The 25,794-nt window shown below is 42.5% G+C and overlaps 1 protein-coding gene across 1 annotated transcript in view; it reads right to left on the bottom strand.

Moving 5' to 3' along the window:
- Window positions 1-18,874: 18,874 nt before the first annotated feature.
- The window catches only part of lrrn1 (leucine rich repeat neuronal 1), a 48,458-nt gene continuing 41,538 nt past the window's right edge, over window positions 18,875-25,794 (bottom strand). Inside the window, exon 2 of the mRNA XM_078414471.1 lies at window positions 18,875-23,858. Within this exon, the coding sequence (XP_078270597.1) occupies window positions 21,514-23,664 (2,151 nt within the window). The 5' untranslated portion in view covers window positions 23,665-23,858 and the 3' untranslated portion in view covers window positions 18,875-21,513. The remainder of the gene's footprint in view (window positions 23,859-25,794) is intronic.

A 25,794-nucleotide genomic window follows, 5' to 3' on the forward strand; every position in this document is an offset into this window, starting at 1 on the left:
AAAACCTCAAATGTGCACAATGTAGGAAGGGTCCCAACCCGAAATGTCACATATCCTTTTTCTCCAGAGGGGCTGCCTGACCCGATGAGTTACTCCAGCACTTCGTGTCTATCTCAAATATGCATGACGAGTTCCTCAGGAGAAATAACAATGGTTCCTTTTAAAACCAGTCCCTTTGTCACTTTGTAATGTGGCCTTCAATTATCTTAAACGCCGTCACCTTCCTCTCCCCAGTGGAGTCATGCCTCACCAGATCTTAGTTTATTGTTGGCAATCAGTGCTTTGTTTAACTGACATTCAGCTCCAAGGACACCACTCCTTCAAACTCAATTATTCCATTTCCAAAGGCTTTATAACTTACAATACCCATTCAAAGATTTCCGACCAAATCTCCTTGGGACTTGCTCCTCAAGCAGTTTGAATTGGAGTGGGAGGATCTGTGATGCAATTTCAATTATTTTCTTTGAATAAAATTTGATTGAGAGAACAATGACAGTTTGAACAGATGAAAACTAGCATGGAGATGGCAGCACTCAATCTGTCACTGGGCCAAGGGAATATTAGTCAGAGGTGTCGCTGCAGTGGATGGTCACTCAAGAGGGACTGTGGTTTATATTAATTAATATAAATGAATCTCCGTCATATATCTGCTACATGAAGGGTGTAATCTTAACCAGCAAATTACATAAAGGAACTAATCTCTGTGTGGACTGGTGTCAAGCAATTGGTCAGAGTCATGGAGTGATACAGTGTGGAAACAGGCCCTTCGGCCCAACTCACCAACACTGGCCAACAATGTCCCAGCTACATTAGTCCCACTTGCCTGCGCTTGGTCCATATCCCTCCAAACTTGTCTTAACCATGTACCTGTCTAACTGTTTCTTAAACGATGGGATAGTTCCAGCCTCAACTACATCCTCTGGCAGCTTGTTCCATACATCCACCATTCTTTGTGTGAAAAAGTTACCCTTCAGATTCCTATTAAATCTTTTCCCCTTCACCTTGAACCTATGTCCTTGATTCCCCTACTCTGGGCAAAAGACTGTGCATCTACCCAATCTATTCCTCTCATGATTTTGTATATCTCTATAAAATCTCCTCTCATCCTCATGCACTCCATGGAATAGAGTCCCAGCCTACTCAACCTCTCCCAATAGCTCACACCCTCTAGTCCTGGCAACATCCTTGTAAATCTTTTCTGAACCCTTTCAAGCTTAACAATATGTTTCCTATAACATGGTGCCCAGAACTGAATATTCTAATTGCAGTCTCACCAACATCTTATACAACTGCAACATGACTTCCCATCTTCTATACTCAATACTCTGACTGATGAAAGCCAAAGTGCCAAAAGCCTTTTTGACCACCTTATCTACCTTTGACTCGACCTTCAATTGGTCTTGATATTGATTATTATTGTTGTGTGTACAGAGAATCAGTGAATAAGTTTATTTTGCCTGCTATTTGATTCTATCTTCATTATAAACCAGAATGTGCAGTTCCTTTCTACAAAACGCATACACTACTTGAGTCTATCAGGTAGTGCAACAAGAGAAAATAAACAGAGTGCAGACTATTGAGTTACAGCTGCAGAGAAACTGCAGATAGAAAAGAATAATAAGGTCCACAGTGCGGTAAAATTGGAAGATGGAGAATACATCTTTAGCATATGAGAGGGGGTGCTACATCCTAAGTATAGCAGTTTTCAGTTCAGTTGGGTTGGAAATTATTGTATTGAAAGACGAGCTGCAGTCAATAAATGGGAGACACAAGAAACTACAGATGCTGGAATCTTGAGCAAAAAATGAACTACTGGAGGGACTCAGCAGATCAGGCAACCACTCCATCAGTTTGAAGAAGGATCCCAACCTGAAATATTGGTTGTCAATAAATAAGAATCTGACATAGGTGTTCTTATGATCCAGATGTTCTAGGATGAGTGTAGCACCAAATTGATAGTGTTTGAAAAGGACCTCTTGCAGTGGTAGGTGAATTGCAGTGAACCAAGGCGTTTGGGAGACTATAATTGGCTCACACCATGATCTCTTGAAAGACTTCATGATGATTGATAGCAGAACTACCAGAAAGTAGTCATTAAGGCACGCTATCTTGTTTTTCTTAGCACTGGGATGATCGTGGTCTTAAAATAGGTGGGAACCTCAGAATAGAGTAGGGAAGGTTAAAGATGATTATGTATCCACAAATATTCCTATCAGCTGGTCTGTGTAGATTCTGAGGATATGGCGTGGAATTGCAACGATCATTGTGGGTGCCGATGCATCTAAGGCTGTGCAGAAAGGAACTGCAGATGCTGGTATATACCAAAAATAGACACAAAGTGCTGGAGTAACTCAGTGGGCCAGGCAGCATCTCTGGAGGAAAAGGATGGGTGACTTTTCATGTGGGGACCCTTCTTCAGCACCTTCTAAGGCTGTTCGGGCAGGTGATGTCATTCCGCTGAGCTTCTGTTCAAAATTAGCTCAGGATGCATTGTTGCCCGCATTTCTGCCCAACTTCATTTTGTTCGCCTTTTATTGCATGCAAGCCTTGCTGCAATCAGCAGATGTTTGTGAGGTTAGTCTGGGACGTTAACTTAGTCAGGAATTGTCTCTTAGCATCCCTGATGGCTTTGTGAAGGATGTACCAAGCCAGGCTGACTCCAATAGTTTTCTCAATCTTAGTCAGGGCATCCAGATGCTAACTAATCACCCAGTCACTGCCATGCCAGCATTCTATATTGCCCATAGGTAGTAGTGAAACTAATGTTTTCAGCGTTTCCCTGCTAAACCCAAGCCAAATCAGAATTATCTCCACTGTCTTTGTCAATAGAAAAGACAAGAGGAATTGGTCTCAACATTAAGGTGATGTGTGCCCAAGTATGGCTTGGATCAGCAAATTTAAGTTCATCTGGAGTTCAAGGTAAAATTATTCAGCAGCTAATGTGCAGCTTGATGGGAATAGTTGATGGGACATCACAGCAGCTGTCTGCCACTGGGAGTGAGCAAGGACATTTGCACAATGTGAAATATTAAATCATTCAGAAATTGCCCAAGGCATGGACGTACCATGTGCCTGCTTGCATATCTCTGTCATGAAATAAAAATATCACTGTGTTACAAGCTATAAAGAAGAACTACTTGGAAAAAGCCATCAGATAAAATAGGTTGAGAATCAAAGGCTAAACATTTGGAGATGGTTTAGGAGATGGGTTGGGGATATTAGTCACTGCAGTCACTTTCTTGTTGAATGGGCATCCGAGAAACAAGAACAAGTGGTGAGGAGAGACAAAGAACTAGCTTGAAGGTAGACACAAAATGCTGGAGTAACTCAGCGGGACAGGCAGCATCTCTGGAGAGAAGGAATGGATGACGTTTCGGGTCAAGACCCTTCCTCAGACCAAGTCTCGACCCAAAACGTCACCCATTCCTTCTCTCTAGAGATGCTGCCTGAGTTACTCCAGCATTTTGTGTGCCTTCGATTTAACCCAGCATCTGCAGTTCTTTCCTACACATAAAGAACTAGCTCCCCAGTTCACAATCCTCTACCATGAAAGAGCATCAAACTAGCAAAAAATCCTAATGTAATAACAAGGAGCAGCAGATGCTGGTTTATACCAACGAAAGCTACAAAATGCTGGAGTAACTCAGCAGGTCAGGTAACATTTATGTTTATCCTTCTTCAGATTGAGAGTCTGTGGAAAGGGAAATTAGAAATATAGAAGGCAGATAGAACAAATGAATGAAAGATATGCAAAAGCAATGATGATCAAGGTGGAGCCCACAATGGTCCGTTGTTGGCTATGGGGTAGGTGATAACGAGTTACACAGACAGTGAAACTCGACAGGATGACAGTGAAACTAATAGGATGACGAGGGTGTGGAAAATCTGTCATTTATTTTCCCTCTCTTAACCCAATTATGAAGGGTTTTTTGCTCAATCCAAATCCCTCCTCCCCCCGCAACTTGGATACATGGCTGTTTTCCAAATTGTCAAAGTTCTGACATAGGTTCATTGACCCAAACCACTCACTCTGTTCCTCTCACCATAGATGCTGCTGACCTACTGAGTATTTCCAACATCTTCTGTTTTGATTTCTCTCACCTGTTGAGTTTCTAACAGCAATGTTGTTGGTGTGTCTCTGAGGAAAGTCCCACTATTGTTGTCAGTAATCTAACTGCTGGATACATCTGAGCTACATACAGTGCACCCCAGGAGATGTCTAGCCCAATGTGCAGGGACATGAGGAAGAAAAGATCATTTAGCCCCACCAGCCAGTGTCCCCAATCCCCAATCATTCCCAGCATCAGTTCAATCATTAGTGGGGAATCTATGGCCTTAACCAAGAGCCTTTGATTATTCATGAAAATTACTTGATCTTCGAGGACTTTGTCCCTAACTGCAAGCACACGTAACGTTGCTCCAGTTGGTATGTAAGAACCCAGTTATAGAACTCTGTGAAGGTGCCAAATGGAGTTGTGATCAAATGAATCAGAAGAATAGCACTCATGAAAAGTCATTGACTAAGTTAAAGCCACACATAGCTTCCATTCAGCTATTTTTGAGGAATAGATTTGTAGGTGTCATGGTAAACTATATTATTGGACCAAACTTGGAACAGCGGGCATTTTGGTTACCACAACATAAAAGAGATATGGAGGAAATGTGGACAGTTAAGAAAACGGATTTACAAAGGTAATATTGCAAATGCACGGTTATATCTTTAAGAAAATGATGAACAGTCAGGGATTGGCTTGGATGTAGAATCTGTAAGGCACCTTCTTAATGAAACAAGTGTCTCTTCCAGGTTTGATTTTATAACATTAACGTTGCCTAACCAGGGGGATAGCTGTCTGTGTGTACAAACCACTATGTGCAAAATTGTGTTATTGATGACTTTGATCTGAGCTGCAGACAGCAGCATAATTGTGACTGACCACCCTGAAACACACTCTACATCAATTAGCTCCAGATGCATTATATAACCAAAGCCGTAATGTACTGTTAAAGAAAATAGATTAAAAGTATAATTTACATTATCTTTGATCAGTGACATTTCAAGATGGATTTATAATAGTTTCCCTTTGAAATGTTTTGAATAGCTGTCCAATCACTAAATTGTAGCCCTGAACATTTATATCCAAATCTTTAAATGGATGCACATTGGAGTATGCATGGGGTAAGTCAGGGGACTTCATCATTTCTCTAATACTAGACCCACACAACGGAAAATACATGTATTTGATCACGATTTAAATCCTCACACAGCAAGCGTTGCCAAAAGCAGCCACTGACAGGTTTTCGAAAGGTGTTCTTTCTTCAGCTGATCAAGGCACAGCGCACAGCAGTGCTAATGCGTTACTTCAGCTCAGTGCCGAGGAAGCTCAAGGTTAGGAACCGCATGGATCTGGCAAGCACAAAGCATGACCGACAAACAAGTCATCCCATTTTTCTACGCGGCTTTTGTCTTTTATTGGGACTAAAACATCACCATCTAGATCTGTAAGTCTGCATGTGGATTCTCACAGCATTAAACATGAAAATAAACACCGAGGCAACATGATTCTTGCAAGATTTTACTTCAAGGACTTTGCCTATTTCAAGGGTATATTTCAACTCACTTCAGAGTCACTCAAATGTTCGTCTTTCCCGATAACTTGGGTCCCTTTCAGGATATCATGAAAGAACACAACTGCCTTTTGCTTGAGTTCTCCTCAACAGAAGGCTGGCATGGTGGCGCAGTGGTGGAGTTGCTGCCTTACATGGCTAAATCCTGTTCAATCCTGACTACGGGTGCTGTCTACAAGGAGGTTGTACGTTCTCCCCGTGACCTTTTCTGATGATAGGCAAAGAATCTACTAATGCTTTACGTAGCCATTTTGTTGGCAGAGTTGGAGAAAACTCACAGTTCATTTAGGTGAATATGTTCATCCAGAGGTAGCTTGACGAAGTAGCTGGAAAAATAATGCAGCTTTGAATCAAAGAGTCACATATCACAGAAACAGGCCCTTCGGACTAACTCATTCAGGCCGCTAGTCCCATGTGTCCACATTTGGCCCATACCCCACTAAACCTTTCCAATCCATGCACATGTCGAAATGTTCTTTAAAACTTGTTATTGTATCTGCCTCAAACTCCTCCTCTGGTAGCTCGTTCTATGTACGTGTCACCTTCTGTGTGAAAAGGTTGCCTTGCAGCACCAGAGACCAGGGTTCGATCCTGACTACGGGTGCTGTATCATAATCATAATCATACTTTATTAGCCAAGTATGTTTTGCAACATATGAGGATTTCATTTGCCATACAGTCATACCAATAAAAGGCAACACAACACACAAAATACATTTTAACATGAACATCCACCACAGTGACTCCTCCATATTCCTCACCGTGATGGAAGGTGAAAAAAAGTTAAATCTCTCCCTTCTTTGTCCTCCAGCGGTCGGGGGCCTCTTACCTTCCGTTCATGGGATGATCTTGATTACCGTAGTTGGCAGTTGGGCCTCCCTCATCGAGACGATCAAGCTCCGGCATCGTGAGGGAATCTCAGCTCCCCGCGCCGGGCGATCTATGTAGGAAGTTTGTGCGTTCTCCCCATGTCCTGCATGGGTTTTCTCCGGGATTTCTGGTTTCCTCCCACACTCCAAAGACGTACAGGTTTGAAGGTTAATTGGCTTGGTGAAATTGTAAATTGTCCCTAGTGTGTGTAGGAGTGTAGGATTGTGCTAGTGTGTGGGGGGTCATTGTTCGGTGTGGACTTGGCGGGCTGAAGGGCCTGTTTCCGCGGTGTATCTCTAAATTAAATTAAACTAAAGATTTACTTTGTTCTAGTACATTTGCTATCAGTGCCAAGTGGAATTAACAATTAACTAGGGTTTCAAAATGAGGGACTCAATCATAGCAAGGAAAGTACACATGAGAATCAAACAAAAACAGCCGGAGTAACTCAATGGGTCAGGCAGCATCTCTGGAGAAAAGGAATAGGTGACGTTTCGGGTCGAGACCCATCTTCAGACTGAGAGTCATGGAAAAGGGGAACGAGAGATATAGACGGTACTTCGGACAAATGAATGGAAGATAAGCAAAAGGTAATGATGATCAAGGAAAGGTGGAGCCCACAATGGTCCATTGTTGGCTGTGGGATAGGTAATAACGAGTTATACAGACAGTGAGTCTCAACAGGACGACAGTGAAACTAGTACGATGACTGGGGGGGGGGGGGGGGGGGGGGGGGGGGGGGGGAGGGACGGAGAGTGTGGGGATGCAATGGTTCCTTGAAGTTAGAGAAATCATACCACTGGGCTGCCCAAGCATTTTTTAAATTAACATTTTTAACAGATTCTGCACATTAGATCAGTCACTGGACTGGTTTTGAAGCTATCTTCTATCAACTGACTATTTTTAAGTGACCCTTAACAGTGTTCGGCGATATTTTAATTAGAATCATGCAATTTCAAAACGTCAGCTGCCACTAAACTGCTGAGAAAGCAGCTGGGAATCTGGATGTTACTCAGAATATCACATGATTTCAATGTTCCCCAGACATTGTTTGTCCATTTATGGACATTTTAGTTACCGTCTCTCTGTTCGATGTGATAAAACCGAAATTGTGAAATAAATCTCTGTTAGATGTGATAAAACTTTTTATGACACAATCATAACTCTCTGAACTGCCAAATGATTAAGAAACTGCCAAGATGAGATGAAACTTGTCACTAATTATTGGGAGTATGTAAGAATTATTGAGAATGATTGAGTATGTGTGTATATACTGTATCTATGTGTGTGTACATGTGAGTATGTGTATGGGGTGGGAGCTCGTTGTCCACCCTGGGTAGTTCTACGGAACAGGCAACATTTGCAGCAAAGCGTCAACTACGGCACTCTGAAGCACCAATTGCCACTTTTGATTGTTGTAGTTGACATACGAAAGAAGAAGTATGTGTGTGTATGCACACTGAACATTTTTTTTTCTCTCGTTTAACATATTGTTTACAGTGTACTATGCTTACATATTCTGTAGTGCTGCAGCAAATAAGAACTTAATTGTTCTATCTGGGACCTATGACAGTAAAACACTCTTGACTCTTGACACAAGTTGTGGTAAAGCTACTTCCTTACAGCACCAGAGACATGGGTTTGATCCTGACTATGGGTGCTTGTCTGTACAGTTTGTACGTTCTCCCCATGACATGCGTGGATTTTCTCTGGGATCTTCGGTTTCCTTCCACACTCCAAAGCCGAACAGGTTTGTAAGTTAATTGACTTGGTATAAATGTCAATTGTCCCTAGTGTGTGTAGGATAGTGTTGGTGTGCAGGGATCGCTGGTCGGTGCAAACTCGTTGGGCCGAAGGGCCTGTTTCTGCGCTTTATCTCTAAACTAAACTAAACTAAACTGCCGATGCTGGAATCTGGTGTCAAACACAAAGTGCTGGATTAACTCAATGGGTCAGGCAGCATCTCTGAAGGACCTTGAAGTTAATACATTGAATGTTGCTGGAAGGTAGGCTTTTGAATTGCCACCTTTGCCCGAGTGATATTAATCAGACAGGTTATAGAGAGATAATGTAGGTGGTGATTTATCTGAATCTGAGATAGATGGTGATTAGTTACTCATCATCTTCATAGAACGCTCTGATTCATACAACATGGATGTCTCAGTGGAAGTGGATGATAAGGAAAATGATATGAAGATAATAGACAAAATCAGTGTATATCATTGTGATATCAGTGCACCCTGCAAATTATATGTAAATCACTCTAGGTGATCTTCTAACAGCTTGTACATTGTAGTTTGTGTTCCCGCATATTGCACTGTCTGGCTGCACAAGCAGGTTGTGGGCATTGCACACGGGAAGTGCAAACACACGGTGACGTTTCCAATCTGCAGGAAGTGCCCACGCATCTTGCAGCTTAGTTTGTTCCCTTATTTCATCCTCGGGACATGGACACTGCTATGAAGCTCAATTATCTTCACCCATCTCCAGCTGGTGTGAGAATGCAGGTTCTTGGTGGCATGCCGATTATTACAGCATCAACATCATCTTGCTGAGGGATTCGAGTCAGTTATAAGTTCATCTATATACTAAAACTCTCGTTTGTTTGTTTGTTCTTGAACTACAGCCAAAACGGTACACGATGGCGCAACAATTTTAGGCTTACCTTACTCCGTCGCTAATGATGCTAATGGAAGAAGTTTAATTGAAATCGGGGTTATATTTTTAAAGTTATTCTCATTTTAAAGTTTAAATCTATCTCCTAGGGAGGGACGGGGTGGAGGGAGGGGGGGAGGAGGGAGGATAAGGAGGATGAGAGGGATGTAGTGGGGGGGAGGGGAAGTGGGGGAGGGGAGGGGGACAGAAGAGGAGGGAGGGGAGAGGAGGAGGGAGGGGGAGGAAAGGGGAGGAGGGAGGGGGTAGGGGAGGGGGAGGAGAGTGGAGGGAGTGGGGATGGGAGCAGGGATAGGGAAGAGGGAGGGGGAGGAAGGGGGAGGGGGGAGGAAGGAGGGAGGGAGGGGGGAGGGAGAGGGGGGAGAGGGAGGGGGAGGGGAGGTGGGGGACGGGGGAGGGGAGGTGGGGGAGGGGGAGAGGGGAGGGGGAGGAGGTGGAGAGGGGAGGAGAAGGGGGAGTGGGGAGGGGGAGGGTGGGAGGGGGTAGAGGGGGAGGATGGGGAAGGAGAGTGCTGCACCAATGCAAGAGAGGTTTGGGCCCAACAGATCCACTTGGTCCAATAATTACATAAATGATAGAAGAAGGATCTCGACCCGAAACGTCACCCATTCCTTCTCTCCCGAGATGCTGCCTGACCTGCTGAGTTACTCCAGCATTTTGTGAATAAATACCTTTGATTTGTACCAGCATCTGCAGTTATCTTCTTATACATAAATGATAGAAGCAGAAATAGGCCATTCGGCCCATCGTCTACTCCACCATTCAATCATGGCTGATCATCTTTCCCTCTCAACCTCATTCTCCTCCTGCCTGCTCCCCATAACCCTGACACCCCATTAGAACTCAGTGATCTTCTCCTTATTGCCATCAGTGAAGTTTTGGGTCTTGATTGACATATTTTATGTCAACAGCGTACAAACATAAAAGCCATAGCTGGATTTGGAGAACTTATTTACCTAGATCTATAGATTTTCAATTCAACAAATGAGCCTACAATGTCTTTACATTTTGAAACAATGACTGTTTATGAAAGCATAAGGGCTTAACAATACACTAAACACGGAACAGGCTCAACAGCCACGTTTTACGATAGGTATAACCGGGCCATCAAATGGCAAATGGGAGGGTTGACTAATTATGCAATAATGTTTTATTGTACAAGGTTTAAAATAAATGATTTTCTGGAGATGACTATCAGAGAGAACAGCCATCCTCAACAGTCTGAAGCTCTCAGAATATTATACACAAATGACTCATCATTCAAATCACTTTAAGAGTTGCTGGGCAGCCGAACCATAGAAATTGTAGCCGTGAGAGTTCCCGGTTGAACAAAATATCTATAATGTTAGATTTGATATACTGCAGTATTGATAGATCACTTTGGAGAATTAGGGAACAGTTTGAGGGTGGATTATCTTTTTGCTCACTTATTTCCCTCAGGAGTTTAAATGAGTTGAATATAGTTTCAGGAGGAATTGATCTGCTCCACAGAAGCTAGAATGCTCCATTTTATTCTGTACTTATAGAAAATTTAAATCATAAAAGATTAATGAGCTCTTTGCCATACTTGAATTGTGGTTTTTGGTGTCTCACTTGATCAGAATGTGCAATGTAATACAAGTCTCAGAAGCCCCATTGCTTTCTTATGTAATTTTAAGTTCTTTATAGAGATGGAGCCATGAGAATTTTCATATATTTCTTTCGATCTTGCTTGGAGGGCTTATTAAAATTGCATTGTTCAAAACGGTGCCCAAATTCTGAGAGTCAGTTTTGAATTTTCCAATCAATTTGCAGTTGAAGAAAAACAAAACTAAGGCAAACATACAGAAATGATAATAAATTAATTTAAATGATGCTTGAGATTATTTTATAATTTAAGAGAAAATAGAATTATTGTGTAAAACTATTTCATATGCTTGGCATGGTTATGAAGATATAGGAGCTCCACCTTAAAAGAAATCTACCCTATCATTGTGGTATACACGTTCTATTTCTCCTAAATAATGCTCTACTTTTGGTACTTCTTGTGCACAAATAGCACAAAATCACTTTTAGCTATCGGATGAGACATACAGGGAGGATCAGGGTCAAGTAATAGTTGTGATTCATATGTGATGTCTTTTTAACACCATATTTCCACCCAAATCTCCTTTTTACGATCAACTTTTCTTGCATTCTCTTTCACAGTCTTCCTTTGCATTGGTCTTCGGAGAGCGATTTACAGCTCACAAACAATTGCAGTCAGGGTAACCAATAATTTTCCAATTAATAGAAGCTTCTCCAGAAATAGTCCCTTACTTTAAAACACAAGGTGTTGCATTGCATGAGATGTCTCCAACTTCATTATGGTTGAGAACTTACCTGTGGAATTGGTAAGCATTATTACAGGAATTTTGACTGTTCTACCAACATGATTTGATCAGATTGGATTGCATTGATTGGGTGTTTTTTGGTTAATGCATTTGTTATAATAGTGCTGCATTTTCTCCGCTCTGCTGTAGCAAATGGTGAACTAACAATGTTCTCTGAAGGAATTCAAAGATGCATTTCTTCACACAGAGAGTGGTGAGTCTGTGGAATTCTCTGCCACAGAAGGTAGTTGAGGCCAGTTCATTGGCTATATTTAAGAGGGAGTTAGATGTGGCCCTTGTGGCTAAAGAGATCAGGGGGTATGGAGAGAAGGCAGGTACAGGTTACTGAGCTGGATGATCAGCCATGATCATATTGAATGGCAGTGCAGGCTCGAAGGGCCAAATGGCCTACTCCTGCACCTATTTTCTATGTTTCTATGTTTCTATTCGCAAGTAGTCATCCTAAATTTCATCCAGGAGAGCTGCATGTGCAGTACTGGCCAGAATATTGAACATGTGGCAAGCTGACCTGCTCCACATTTCTGTTGGTTCTGGGTCAAGTAACATTTGTGATTCATATGTATTGAGTGAAGTTGTTTTAACGCCATATGTCCAGCTGAATCATCTGCTCCAGGTCACATTTTCCTGCGTTCTCTTTTCCAGTTTTCATTTGCATTGGTCTTAGGCAGGTGTTTTCCAGCTAACAAACTACCGCAGTCATTATTTTAGGATTATCAGTTCTTCATTAGCAATGCTGATTGGGATAACTGTTAGCTGGGACATGGAGCAACTGCTCTGGATGATCTATGGATACGATCACGGGATCTTCAACACCAATCTGAAAGAGCTACCGAGATCCCATTTTAAATGTCCTCTGTGAATGTGAAAATGGAAGACACCTCTTTCCCTCTTGTTAATGTAGCTGTTCCAGAGACGGGTAAAATTCTAATTCATTGGTATGGGTCATGAATCTAGGACCATCTGACTGGGAGACAAGATGGGTACCAATTGAGGCAGCTCAGAGGGAAATAGCATCAGAGAATGGCTGGAGTTCCTCATGGATGCCGTTTTGGATTAAAACCACAAATTGGTCCAAGCTGCATGACAACCTAGCCAAGGTAATGTAGAGATATCAGGCCTAAAGATAATTGAAGTTATTATGGTATGAAAATAAGTTGTGGTAGTATTAGCAATAAAAAAAACTATCAAAAGTTTTTTTTTTTTTAAACACAAGATAACACCTTAGCTGAAATCTCCAGAAGAACATTAGAGTTTAATGTGAAACCACATTAGTGGGTGTCGTGCAATTGTCTTGCATGGATTAAATTCCAGTGTTGATTGATGTGCAACACAAAGTGATTATGGTCCAATTTTCCAGCCGACAGGAAGATCATAATTTCCCAAGATTCCAAGGTGTCTGCAAAGATCCAATGCCACAGAAGGGGTTAAAATGTCTAACTTCTATCTAAAAATCCATGGAACCGGGAGGATTCGAAATCACTCACTGAACCCAATATTTGTCACACTGTCCCTTTCCACTCACTGTCCACTCTGCACCCTTCCCTCACCTCCTACAGACATGCATCAACCCAAAGCCCAGCTCTTCAGGACTCCACAGGTGGGAATGTTGGCCCAAGATCTGGCAAAGAGCAGCACGGTGGCGCAGTGGTAGAGTGGCCGACTTACAGCTCTTGCAGCGCCAGAGACCCGGGCTCGATCCTGACTATGGGTGCTGTCTGTATGGAGTTTGTATGTTCTCCCCGTGACCGTGTGGGTTTTCTCCGAGATCTTCGGTTTCCTCCCACACTCCAAAAACGTATAGGTTTGTAGGTTAATTGGCGTGGTATAAGTGTAAGTTATCCCTAGTGTGTGTAGGATAGTGTTAATGTGCAGGGATTGCTGGTTGGTGCGGACTCAATGGGCGGATGGGCCTGTTTCCGCACTGTATCTCTGAAACAAAACAAAACTAAAACTTGAGCGAGCTGAAGAGGTGCACATAAATGAAATGGGCAGGATCTGAACTTGAGGCCTGGGCAGTGCTCCCCGGCTGGGTATAGCATCTGCAATACTTCTGAAGGGCAGCCGACTGTTGTTCCCCTTCCACTGCACTCCTCCCTCCCCACCACCCCAAACCCTCACGTTATTATTATTGCCAGAATGATGAGTGGTATATTTTGATCCAGGCCTCGTTTTCAAAATAGGCCTTCAGTGTTGGAAAAAGAAAACAGATTTTCCTTCATATTCCTGCGTTCCAACATTTGTCTTGAGCTGCAAGGGCGAGTGGGCTGTCCAGTGATGCAGCGGTGGGGGAGTTACTCCCTGACAGCGCCAGAGACCCAGGTTCGATCCTGACTATGGGTGCTGCCTGTATTGAGTTTGTACGTTCTCCCTGTGACTGCATGGGTTTTCTCTGGGTGCTCCGGTTTCCTCCTACACTGCAAAGATGTACAGGTTTGTATGTTAATTGGCTTTGGTAAAAATTGTCCCTGGTGTCTAGGATTGTTCTGGTGCATGGGTATCACTGGTCGGCACGGACTCGGCGGGCTGAAGGGCCTGATTGCATGCTGTCTCTCGAAACTAAACCAAACTTCACGTGTGACTGATCACCCATATTGCGGTGTACAGGGAAGAGTGAGGGAACAGGAACTCAATGCCAGGCTGAACTCAAAAAAATGAACAGCTTCATTTCTAAACGACAAATACAACATTCCTTGCCAGTTTCCTTTCAAAGTTATCGCAAATGTTCTACAATTATGCTGGGCCAAAAGAGGCAAGGAAGAATATGCCCCTCGTGTAAATAGATACGGACACATTGTGAAGTAAATGTCGATGTGGCACAATTACCTTATAATTAGCATTTACAGCAGAGTGGAGTGTGCTAGAAATCCACAGGGAAACACTTGATGAAGAACAGGTGCCAAGCAGGAGAGCAGGATGGCGCAGTAAATCCAGTCTGTGCATGTTTCAACTGATGTGCCCATTTCTGGTACAGTCTTTATCCGTGATCAGGCACCTCCAGTGGTGAAACACTCAAGGATGGCAGTCATTACATTTGTGCCAGTGTAATAATCCTAAAATCATAAGATATAGGAGCAGAATTAGGCCATTCGGCCCATTCTTCTCCATTCGATCCTGGCTGATCTATTTTTACCTTTAACCCCATTCCTCTGCCTTCTCCCAGCAACCATTGAATCCCTTACTGATCAAGAGCCCATCGACCTCCGGTTAAAAAAATACCCAGAGACTTGCGTCCACAGCCGTTTGTGGCAATGAATTCCTGATTCACCACCCTCTGTCCTAGGTAATTCCTCCCCATCTCCATTTTAAAAAATACCTTCTTTTATTCTGAGGCTGTGCCCTCTGGTCTTAGACTCTCCCTCTACTGGAAACATCTTTTCAACATCCACTATGTCTAGGCCTTTCACTATTTGATAGGTTTCAATGAGATTCCCCACTCGTCCTTCTAAACCCCAGCAAGTACAGGCTCAGAGCCATCAAACACACCTCATACATTAATCCAATCATTCCAGGATCATTTTCGTAAGATCTCCTCTGCCTCTCCAACACAAGCACAACCTTCCTCAGATTTGGGGCCCAAAACTACTCACAATATTCCAAATGCAGTCTGATCAGAACATTAAATCCTCAGCTTTACATCCTTGCTTTTAGATTCTAACCCTCTTGAAATGAATGTTAACATTTTATTTCCCTTCCTTATACCGACTCAACCTGCAAATTAACCTTTTGGGAATCATAAACCAGCACTCCCAAGCCCCTTTGCACTTCTGATTTCTGAATCCTCTCCCCGTTTAGAAAATAGGCTATGCCTTTATTCCTTCTACCAAAGTGCATGACCGTACACTTTGCTATGCTGTAGTCCATTTGCCACTTCTTTGCCCAACTTGACCAAGTCTGCAGACTCCCAGGTTCTTCAACACTACCTGCAACTCCACCTGCCTTCATCATCAAAATGCAAAGTGCTTGTTTATAGATACAAAATGCTGGAGTAACTCAGTGGGTCAGGCAGCATCTCTGGAGATGCTGCCTTTTACTTGAGAGATACTGCCTGAGCAGCTGAGTTACTCCAGCATTTTGTGTCTATCTTTGGTGTAAACCAGCATCTGCAGTTATTCCCTACACAAGTGCTTGTTTATGGTGCTCTGCATCTAAAATGTTACACTTATATAAAACTATTTTTAAACTGACAACCCAGGAAGGAGCAAGCCATTAGCCATGCATGGATTCATACGTCCCCACTGGTACACTGTGCTGGGTATCCACTCTGCCATAATGATTTTCACAGGTTGCAATGTTGTCCACAGTCACCTCTGGTTTGGACCACAGCAGCAGCCTATCATGCCCCATTGTTATCCCATACCGATTGACGGCTTTAGGCCACTTAAACCGATCAGATCAACGAGCGGAGGATCGCCAAATCTACTGATCATTTTTCTCCAGTTTCTCCAATACTCCCCATTCCTCAGCTCTGTGGCAGCTTTCTGCATCTAAAATGCAGCTGTCATAGAAGCTGTAATTTAGGTGTCTGACCCCTTTAGAGCCACAGTCATACAGCACAGGAACAGGCCATTCAGCCCAGAACAGCCATGCTGACCGTCCATAGGAAGATACCCATGTTGTCTGCTTGTAGATGCCATACAATTCTGTAAGCAGCAGCTGTCAAGAATTTTATAATTGATAAATTTCATGGATCTAATGATTATTTTTTTATAGGTTCCCCAACTGGTCAGAAGTACCAAATACAATACCCATTTAGACCATCAAGTAGCAGCAGAAATTCACCTCATGGCCAAGAAAAAATTTAACCCAAGCAAAAAAAAGAGAGTTAGACAGAAAATAGCACCAAAAGAGCAATAATTAGCTCTGGGTAGGTGGGTAAATGACAATGTATTGCAAAGCATGCGTCTTCAAATTTGGTAAAATGGCCTAATTATGCTCCCATGTCGTATGATCTTCATAACAAGAGATAGTTCAGTGGAAGTCAAAGCTGTCTGGCCTAGCTAGGAAATGGGAAACAATACACTGGGGTTAAAACAAGAACAGGTGATCAAAATGGACTGGTAAATTAGAAAACAAAACAGAGCACAGGAGATATTTAAGAGAGAGATTTCACAAACTATCAGTGTTTACTATTAGGAATTGAGATCTCCAAAACCTTCACAGGGTGCGGGTTGGGTTGGGTGGAGGTGGGGGTGGGGGTGGGGGGAGGGGCCAAACCCCTATCTCCCACATCCCACCAGGGTGTGCCCCTCCCCACACATGCTTACATTCTCCTTCTTCATGCCCATCCATTCCTGTGAGGCCTGTAGGAATAGCTTCGCTCAATGGAAACCTGATAATTAACCTGCCAGGTTCCAGCCGAATGCCAATAGAAGTGTGGCAAGGACTGCTTTAAGATTTACAGCTCGACAGAAAACAAATGGTCACACGACAGGTAGTAAAGGTGACATCCAACATTTCAATCACAGAATTTAAAAGGTGCCCTTTGGGCAGTCGGATGCATGTTTAACAACAGTGGTAAAATCTCCATCCCTATTCAATAAAAGGACACGGTTTGTCACTCCTTTGTGAGTAAAGAATGCATGGCACCAGCCTTTGTGCAGCCCTGAGTTTACTTCAGCGTTGGTTCAATTGCGTGATGACTTTTGCTAAGTGGATATAATTCCACTACTTCCAGTGAACTTTGGCAATTAATTTTGGTTTGCCAATCAAACGTTGGGTGAATTGCCATCATTACCTGCCAATCCATTTTGGATCCAGTCATGGCCCAAATGTAAGGGGATCAAATCCTTGGCCAAGATATTTAACTTTTTTTGACTTTTACCAAAATGGCATGAATGACACTGTAATTAATTCAGCAAAAATTATGACTTTCTGTGACTTATGACCATCATAGGTTATAGGAAGAAGGCAGGAGACTGGAGTTGAGAGTGCAAAATAGATCAGCCATGATCAAATGGCAGGGCAGACCTGTTGGGCTGAATGGCCTATGTCTTATGGTCTTACGGACTTTCTGAAATCTTTCTCAAATTCGACACTTAAAGCAGAGTTTTCTGTAAATTCGCTTTGTACAGAATTCTGTAAATTCGCTTGATGTTTTTTTCAGATCATACAAATAAAATTAATAAGAAATATTTAAGATTATGTTGACTGCATCAAAGATTTTGATAGAGTAACCTATGGTTAGTGAAACTTCTCTGACACTAATCACTGCAGTTAATTGTGTGTGCGGTCAATACAAGTTGCTGTCAATTTAACAAAGCAGTGACAGCCAAAAGCAACACGTCATTATTTAAACCACAATGCTTAGATATTTCATCAAATGCTAAGTTTTCTTTCAAATTAAATACCGCTACGCAGCTTAAAACTCACCCCACAGGCCAAATAACCCAGAGTTACAAATGCCAATGTTATAAATAGATGATCTGAGGTATGGTGTATGAGAAATGCTATGTATAATTGGTTAATTACTTTCAGTGAATAAAATAATCTGGTAAAACGTTAACCTCACAGCGCCAGAGCGCCAGAGTTCGATCCTGTCCTCGGGTGCTGTCTGTGTGGAGTTTGCACGTTCTTCCTGAAACCTCCAAGTGCTCCGGTTTCTTCCCATATTTAGATATGCGGGTTTGTTGGTTAATTGACCTCTGTAAATTGCTCTAAATGTGTTGGATGTGGATACGAAAGTGAGATAACATAGAATTAATGTAAACCGGTAGTCGATGGTTGGCATGGATTCTGTGGGCTGAAGGGCCTGTTTCCATGCTGCATCTTTCCATAAATTCAATCAATCTTATGATTCTTTTCCAAATGACCAGCAAATTTTTCAATACAATGTTATGTTCTACCAATATGAAATTCTTGTGCCCGGTTATGACATAAACCCTTCTGCTGAGTTTGAAATGTTATACAGATACTCACTAAAAAATCCATTAAAAGGAGGGGATAAATAATCTAAAGGGAAGTGCTTTAAAAGTGATATTTGAATACGAGTGCATTATCCCACTGCATCAAAACAGCTTTCATAATAGAATATAATATTATATTCAATATTAATCAGATTATAAACGTTACAATCATCAATCTGCTTCAAGACCATGGTTTAAGGAATGAAGCTACACAAGGCTCTCTTGCACTGTATCTTAGCAAGACTGGAAGTGCCAAAATGATAAAACAAAAATAAAATTTATTATTCCCTATCAGTTAGCGAAGAATGTTTCATATCTGGATTTTGCTTTCATCAGCCAATTTGCCTGCTGGCTACTGGCTTCAACAATAAAGAGTATCCATAGAGAGTCAAATGTTCCCATAGAACAAAAAGAGTAATGGCTGCCTAGGAATATTGTAAAAAGCAAATGTTTATTAAATCAAAAATATTAACACATCCATGACAGTTCTGCTGCACCAATCACAATTAACAATATCTAATTTCAAACCATTTCACAGATCTAGCAATTCTTTAAACCTTCTGTACATATTCTATATGAAAATTGTGCCTTTTAAAGTAGTATATTAAGGCAATAATGCTGGGGTCCTTAAACAGTGGTAAGATGGATTCCTTTGCTGTGTAATGGACAGTACCATCATTTATCATCTATCCATAATTGCCTTTTAACTAAGGAAGCAGTTAAAGGTCAACCATGTTTGTGAGACTGGAGTCACATTTTGGCAAAATTGGGCAAGGATGATATTTTTGCTTCTCTGACACATGTGTGTGCATTAGTGTGCATTAGTTTTAAAACCAGAATTCTGTAGATACCATTACTGATGCTAGCATTCCAGATTTAAATTGCTCAAATTCAAGTTCTCCAGCTATTGGAAACAGGCTTTGAACTCATGCCACGGGATCAAATGGCCCAGGCCTCTGGATGCCAGTCAGGTATCTTAACCACTATGCTACTGTACTCTTGAAACTAATGTTTGTAATAAGCCTTGAAGGACAGCACTAAAATATTGCTACACACTGAATCTCTAAGGCATCATTTATTTGCAGGGAGTGATTTAATGGCTTGGTTGAGCCATTGTTCTTTGCTACAGCCCCATCCCAGAGCATGACAAATTCCAACCGTGCTGATAAATGGAATAAAGCCTGGATAGAAAATGAGGAATACATTGAAGGCCCAAGAGCAAGCAAAATGTGGGGAGCCTTAAAAGGACAAAGGCAGTTGTGAACAAAACACAGAAAAGGTGAAGGACGTGGCTTTTAAGACAGAGTTGAACCTCCTCTGTCCGTGAGTGCCGTTAACTGGAGCAAACAAATGAACCACATCATCAGACCATGCTTTTGATACAAATTCAATGGAGATACAGGAAAGAGATTATCTCAAAGAAAAGTAAAGTTACGAAAACTTTAGACCCAACTTAAGATAAACTTTCTCCAGCCATTTCCAAGGACCATTACTGGTGATCATTCAACTGCCTCTTAATAAAATAAAAAAGGTCATGTGCCAAAATGTCCTTTCTTCTGTATCTTTATCTTATTAATTTGTGGTGAGGTAGGAACCCGTTGATTGCCAAAACTGGAAACACACTTGTTAAAGATAGTAAACCTGCAGAACCTGTTGCGACTTTCAAAAATCCCAGCACATGTTTTAAAATTATTGCTACGGACATTGCTTATTGCATTCAGTTAGGGCACAAAAGCTTCAGTTTACATTTCAATTCTGGCAGCAGGAAGGCTTCTAGAAGCAAAATGGTCGACTAAATGAGGCCCATAGAAGGGGTTAGTTCTTTTCTACTAAGAGACACTAGTTATTTATCTAAAGGGCTAAAAAGCAGCACCAAAGCATATTGAGTTCAAGCATTGGTCAACCTTTCAGGCTTCATTCAAGGGGAGTTCTATAAATATTCAGAACTACTTTTTTCTCCCCTTTTAATACTCATTTAAGAGGAGATTGAAGATTGCTTAACTTTAGTTCCTACCAAGAAAAATTATACTTCATCAGTACTGGCCCCAATTCCACAATATCCGTTTTATATGGACTGAATCATTGAAGTTGCCAGGTGTCAGACCCACTTTCAATGATGAGCTTAATTTTTTCACTACGATCAAGGGGGAATTAGCGACAGGACCTCAATTTGTCAAACGTTACACTGTGTAGGAAATCTGCAGAGGCAATGGGAACAACCTCAAAGAAGAACACTTTAATCAGAGATTCAAAGCTCCATAAAAATCAAGATCAAAACTGATTTAATGTAGTTTTGTTCTCATTTTACAATCTACTTCTCACAATAAAATTCATTATGTTAAACTATAGATACTAAATGCAGTTAGAGACATTCAGAAACCCCTGGCAGCTAAAATTCCTTAGTAAAATCACCTAAATGTACCTTTTTTATGTAGCATTTTTTTAAAGCACTTTATTCTATTACTGTTTTATTAAATATTAACCACACAATTTTTCTAAGTTGTAAAAGTAATTCAAGCAAAAAGGTGGCAAATAAAATTTACAGGTGTTTGGGCTTTCAACTTCAAGAAAAGAGCAAATTATAGTTGATACAACAATACAATTTAGTTAGCTAACAGCATTCAATAGAAGAATGAAAGGGTCTAATCCCAGTTGTCAGCTTCAAGATTCTAAAAAGAACTATAACATGGAAATGCATCAGTAACTGATAATTAAGGTAAACAGCTTTTAGTGAATGAGTGCCCCCTCAAAAGCTTGTTGTTCTTTTAAAAGTGTGTACCCGGACTACCACCAATTTAATTTTTGGGGAGTTCTGCATTGGGGAGAGAAAGGAACATTCAAGCACAGTAACTGAAGCATTTAGCAAGATAAATGGAGCTGCCTTCTTTTTAAAAAAAAGTCAAACAAAGGCGATACCCTATACTAAAAGTCTGAAATATCCACCTGTCGTCACAGCTCTGCCACAAGTTAGCAAAGTCAAAATACAAAAAAGGTTCTGAACTTTCACTTTTGCAGATAAAAGCAAAAAAAGTCTTGTGCTCCCTTTAACTAGAAGCAAAAAATTCCTCCCTTTACCACACATAATAGCTTCTCGACGTGTCGACGGGCGTGGGCTTCACGTCAGATGAGCCATCTTTGTCCTTCTCGCTCTCCCCTTCCCATAGATTTATAAGTGGCGGGTAAAGCTCGTTCAACGGAATGGAGGAAGTCTTCTGCATGTACTTCTTCAGCGAATGGTGGTAGTTCTTCCGCTTGAGGCGCTTGGCGGTGTAAACAGCTATTGAAGCGATGCTAATGATGGCAAACATTGAGCCCATCACGGCAGCGAGGGCAGTGCTTGTTCCCTGGTCAGAAATGGCCAGCGAGAACGCCACCCCTTTTGTGGTGACATTGACGCATGATTTCTGAGCCTGCTGGTGGATATTGGACACGGTTAGACAGACCTCATACTCTGTGGAAGGCTGGAGATGGGTCAGGTTGTATTCGTGGACATCAACTGGAACCCTTGCAGTGTACGTGATGTGGGGGTTGTCGATCTTCATGGTGGCTGACGACCATTTTAAGTTTGAGGTCATGACATTGGAGTTCACTCTCCAAGAAACCAAGATGGAATGCGACTCAGCTTGCTTCACGTATATTTTCAGCACCTGAGTTCCATCCAACAAGGTTCCATTGACTCGAATGGTTGCAACCTTTGTATCCGCTCCCTCAGAGTTCTGGGCCACGCAAGTGTATCGGCCAGAGTCCTCAATGTGAATGTGAGAAATGTCGAGTGTCCCCTCGGTGCTCAGCTTATATTTATCCGAGAGGGTGTCCACAGTGATCTTACTGCCAAGTGGCGTGACCCAATAAATCTCAGGCTCAGGCTCTGCCATGGCGCGGCAATCCAAGGACACAGTCATATCTACGTCCACGTTCAGGTGATTTGGAAAAGTCTCATGTGCGATCATGGGAAGACACTGTTCAGCGGTCTCCTGCTGGAGGACCTCCTTGACTTGTTGCCCTCTGTACTCTGGAGGCATCGCACAAAACATAGACTGAGGCTCCATGAAGCGAATGGTCGTCTTGTTCGAACTCATCCACTGAATAACACAGTCGCACCTGATGGGGTTACTGTGAATGCTGACTTCACGCAGATTGGGAAGGTTGTCCACAGTCTTTTGATAAAGCGCATTCAATGCATTATTGTTGAGCATCAGGCTTTCAAGGGAAGGAACCTCCCGAAATGCATAGCGATGAATGTAAGACAGTTTAGGGTTATTTGTGGCTTCTAGTTTTGTAAGTTCAGGGAGATTGTCCAAGGCATACCTGTCTATAGAGACCAGCTCAATCATATTGTTAATACCAAGTTCTTTCAGGCGAAGCATGTTTCTGAAATCACCCTCTTGAATTTTGTGAACAGGGTTTTTGTTCAAGTCGAGGAATTTCAAAGCCGGCACCTTCTGAAGTGCAAGCTGAGGCACCCGGCCCAGCTTGTTGTCATAGAAAGAGAGACTCTCCAGACTGTCCAAACCCACTAGGGCATTGGCGGGGATTTCCGTCAGCTCCATGCCGGCTAAAACCAAACTCCGCAGATTGCACAGAGGCTTGAAGTTCATATCCAGGATCCCGATGACTGGGTTCTCCCCAATCATGAGGATCTCCAAGTTCAGCGTGAACTCAAACCAACGGCTGTCAATGACGCGCAGTTTGTTGGAGTTCAGGTGAAGTCTCAACAAGCTCCTCAGGCCAGAGAAGGCTTTGGGCGAGATGCTGCTGATTTGGTTGTGGTTGATGTAGAGCTCCTGGAGGCTGGCGAGATCCTGCAAACTATAATCAGGCAGGTCTGCTATCTGGTTCTCTTCCAGATGGAGAGTGGTGAGCTGGGTCAGGTTGATCAAGCCCACATCTTGAATATTGGTAAAGTTATTCTGCGAGAGATCGAGCTCGGTGAGGTTAAACATCTGCTCAAACTCGTTGGTGGTCTTGCCGATGTTGTTGCTCTGAAGCAAGAGCACCTGGGTGTCCGCCGAGAGGTTGCTCGGGATTCTGGTCAGCCGCAGATCATTGCAGTCCACAGTGGCAGCTTCTCTGTATGTCGACTGTGGTGTGAACCATGGGCGGATTTCACAAACACACAGCTGAGGGCACTCGCTGTGCTGCTGGGCTGCTTTGGCGAGCCAAAAGGTCATAAAAACGATCACTGCATGATGAAAGAGTGAACAAATCCTCCTTTTTGCCATTTTTTTTGGTAACGTTTTCTGAGTAAACTTATATATTATCAAGGGACTTCAATGCTTGAGCAACTGAAATCATCAGACGTCGGAGGTGTGGAGAATGTGGGATTTAGTGCTGGCCGTCAATTATCACGATCATTAGTTGTAGGTGCATGAAAGATTTCACCTCCATGTGATGTCTGTCTTGGCATCAGCGACATCTGCAAGGTGACATAAAATGGAAAAAAAATTATTATGAGGCTTTTTTTTTTAAAAAGAGCATAGCTTGACTGCAATTGATTTTTTTTTTTCTTGAAAGAAATACTCATTCTGGACACATAATCAGCAATGTTCAAATACTTTGGCGACATTGTAGGAATGAGCATCAGGAATGTGGCTTCAAACATTTAGAAAGCAGAATGGCATTGATAATTATAAATATTGATAGCAATGGAATCTTCAATAAGACACGATTACAGTGGGAGAGCCTCGAACTAGAGGTCATAGCCTCAGAATTAAAGGACATTCTTCCAGGAAGGAGATGAGGAGAAATTATTTTCGTCGGAGGGTGGTGAATCTGTGGAATTCTTTGCCGCAGAAAGCTGTACCACCCCCAACTTCCGCCAGTTACCCTGGGAGATGGCGCTACGTCATGTGCTACCAGTTGCAGGAGCGGAGAGAGCGAGCAGCATGAAAGGCGTTGTGAGTACTGGGCCCGTCCCTGGCGCACTGCGTGTGGGGCAGGGGACTCTGTGGCCCCCGAGCATGAGACCTCCCGCTTGTTTAACCCCCCCCACCCCCCTCACCCCCCTCACCCCTCCCCCCTCCCCCCCCACCCCCACCACGAAGCCGCATTTCTTCCATTCCAGCCTTGTGTTAAACTATTCCCCCTTTGCTTGCTTAGAGTGGACAATTGGCAATAACGAACACCATCCCTCCCCCCTCATCCCCATGGTCCGTATTGCGAGGGTTTACTATATTTCATGTATAAAAGATGTTGCTCTACATTTATCTACATTGCAGCTGACAATAGTGTCTGCTCAAAATGTTGCATTCATTCTTTAGCGTCCTCATTCTTTCCCCCCACAGCTCACCCCACTTTCAATAGATTTTCAACCTAAAATGTGAAGACGTGAAATTTCAGCTTAGAACGATTTAACAACTACAGTTATTTGGAAGTGTACATGGACAGTTCTGGGGATTCAGGGAGCATGGATTTCAAACATTTCTGTTTCCCTTTGTGTAAACTTGGGCGAGAATGCTTCCACAGAGCAAAAGATTCAGGGACCCCATCTTATGTTAGAGCATAAAAGACCAAGTGATCCGCTGTCCAAACATTGAGAAATCCCAAAGGCTCACCAGGAGATACGTGCCAATCTCCTATGACCATAAGAGACCCTCAACCCTCGAGCTCCCTTCCAACATGCTAGGTTCCCAGTTCCCACATTCCCATTAAAATTACCAGGTCCAGAAATAAATTTTGATATAATGCTGTGCAATATTAAAAAATTGAATAAATTTTGGATATAACATCCAATCGTTCAGAAAGTCTACTAATCCAGCACCAAAGTCCCTAACACAACAGCTTATTGGAGGTTACCAGTGGAGTTATAGGGTTTTACAGTGGTGCAGCGGCAGAGTTGCTGCCTCACAATGCCAGAGTTCCAGGTTCGATCCTGACTACGGGTGCTGTCTATATGGAGATTGCATGTTCTTCCTGTGACCGTGTGGGTTTTGTCCGGGTGCTCCAGTTTCCTCCCACATTCCAAAGACGGCAGGTTCATGTTAATTGACTTGTGCAAAAATGCCCTTAGTGTGTAGGATGTGAAACTGGGATAACATACAACTAATGTACGGTGGCGTTAGTTGGCACAGATTTGGTGGGCCGAAGAGCCTGTATCCACATTGTATCTCTAAACTAAACACTGTCCTGACTGAGATTTAAAACCATGGGTTCCAACACTATGCCAAACACATTCTACATTAGTCCTTCAGGTAGAACAGAGAAAATACCGTGCAAGGGAACATCACATGTAGAAGAAAGACAAGGTTTTAAATGGACATAGCAGAATAATTGCAGCACTGTTCAAAGGACACCTTGTCAATATCTAACCCAGGGCAAAACCTAAAACAACTTATTTGAATGTATTACTCAGT

Source organism: Rhinoraja longicauda, chromosome 17 (genome assembly GCF_053455715.1).
Source record: "Rhinoraja longicauda isolate Sanriku21f chromosome 17, sRhiLon1.1, whole genome shotgun sequence".
In the NCBI taxonomy this organism is placed as follows: Eukaryota; Metazoa; Chordata; class Chondrichthyes; order Rajiformes; family Arhynchobatidae; genus Rhinoraja; species Rhinoraja longicauda.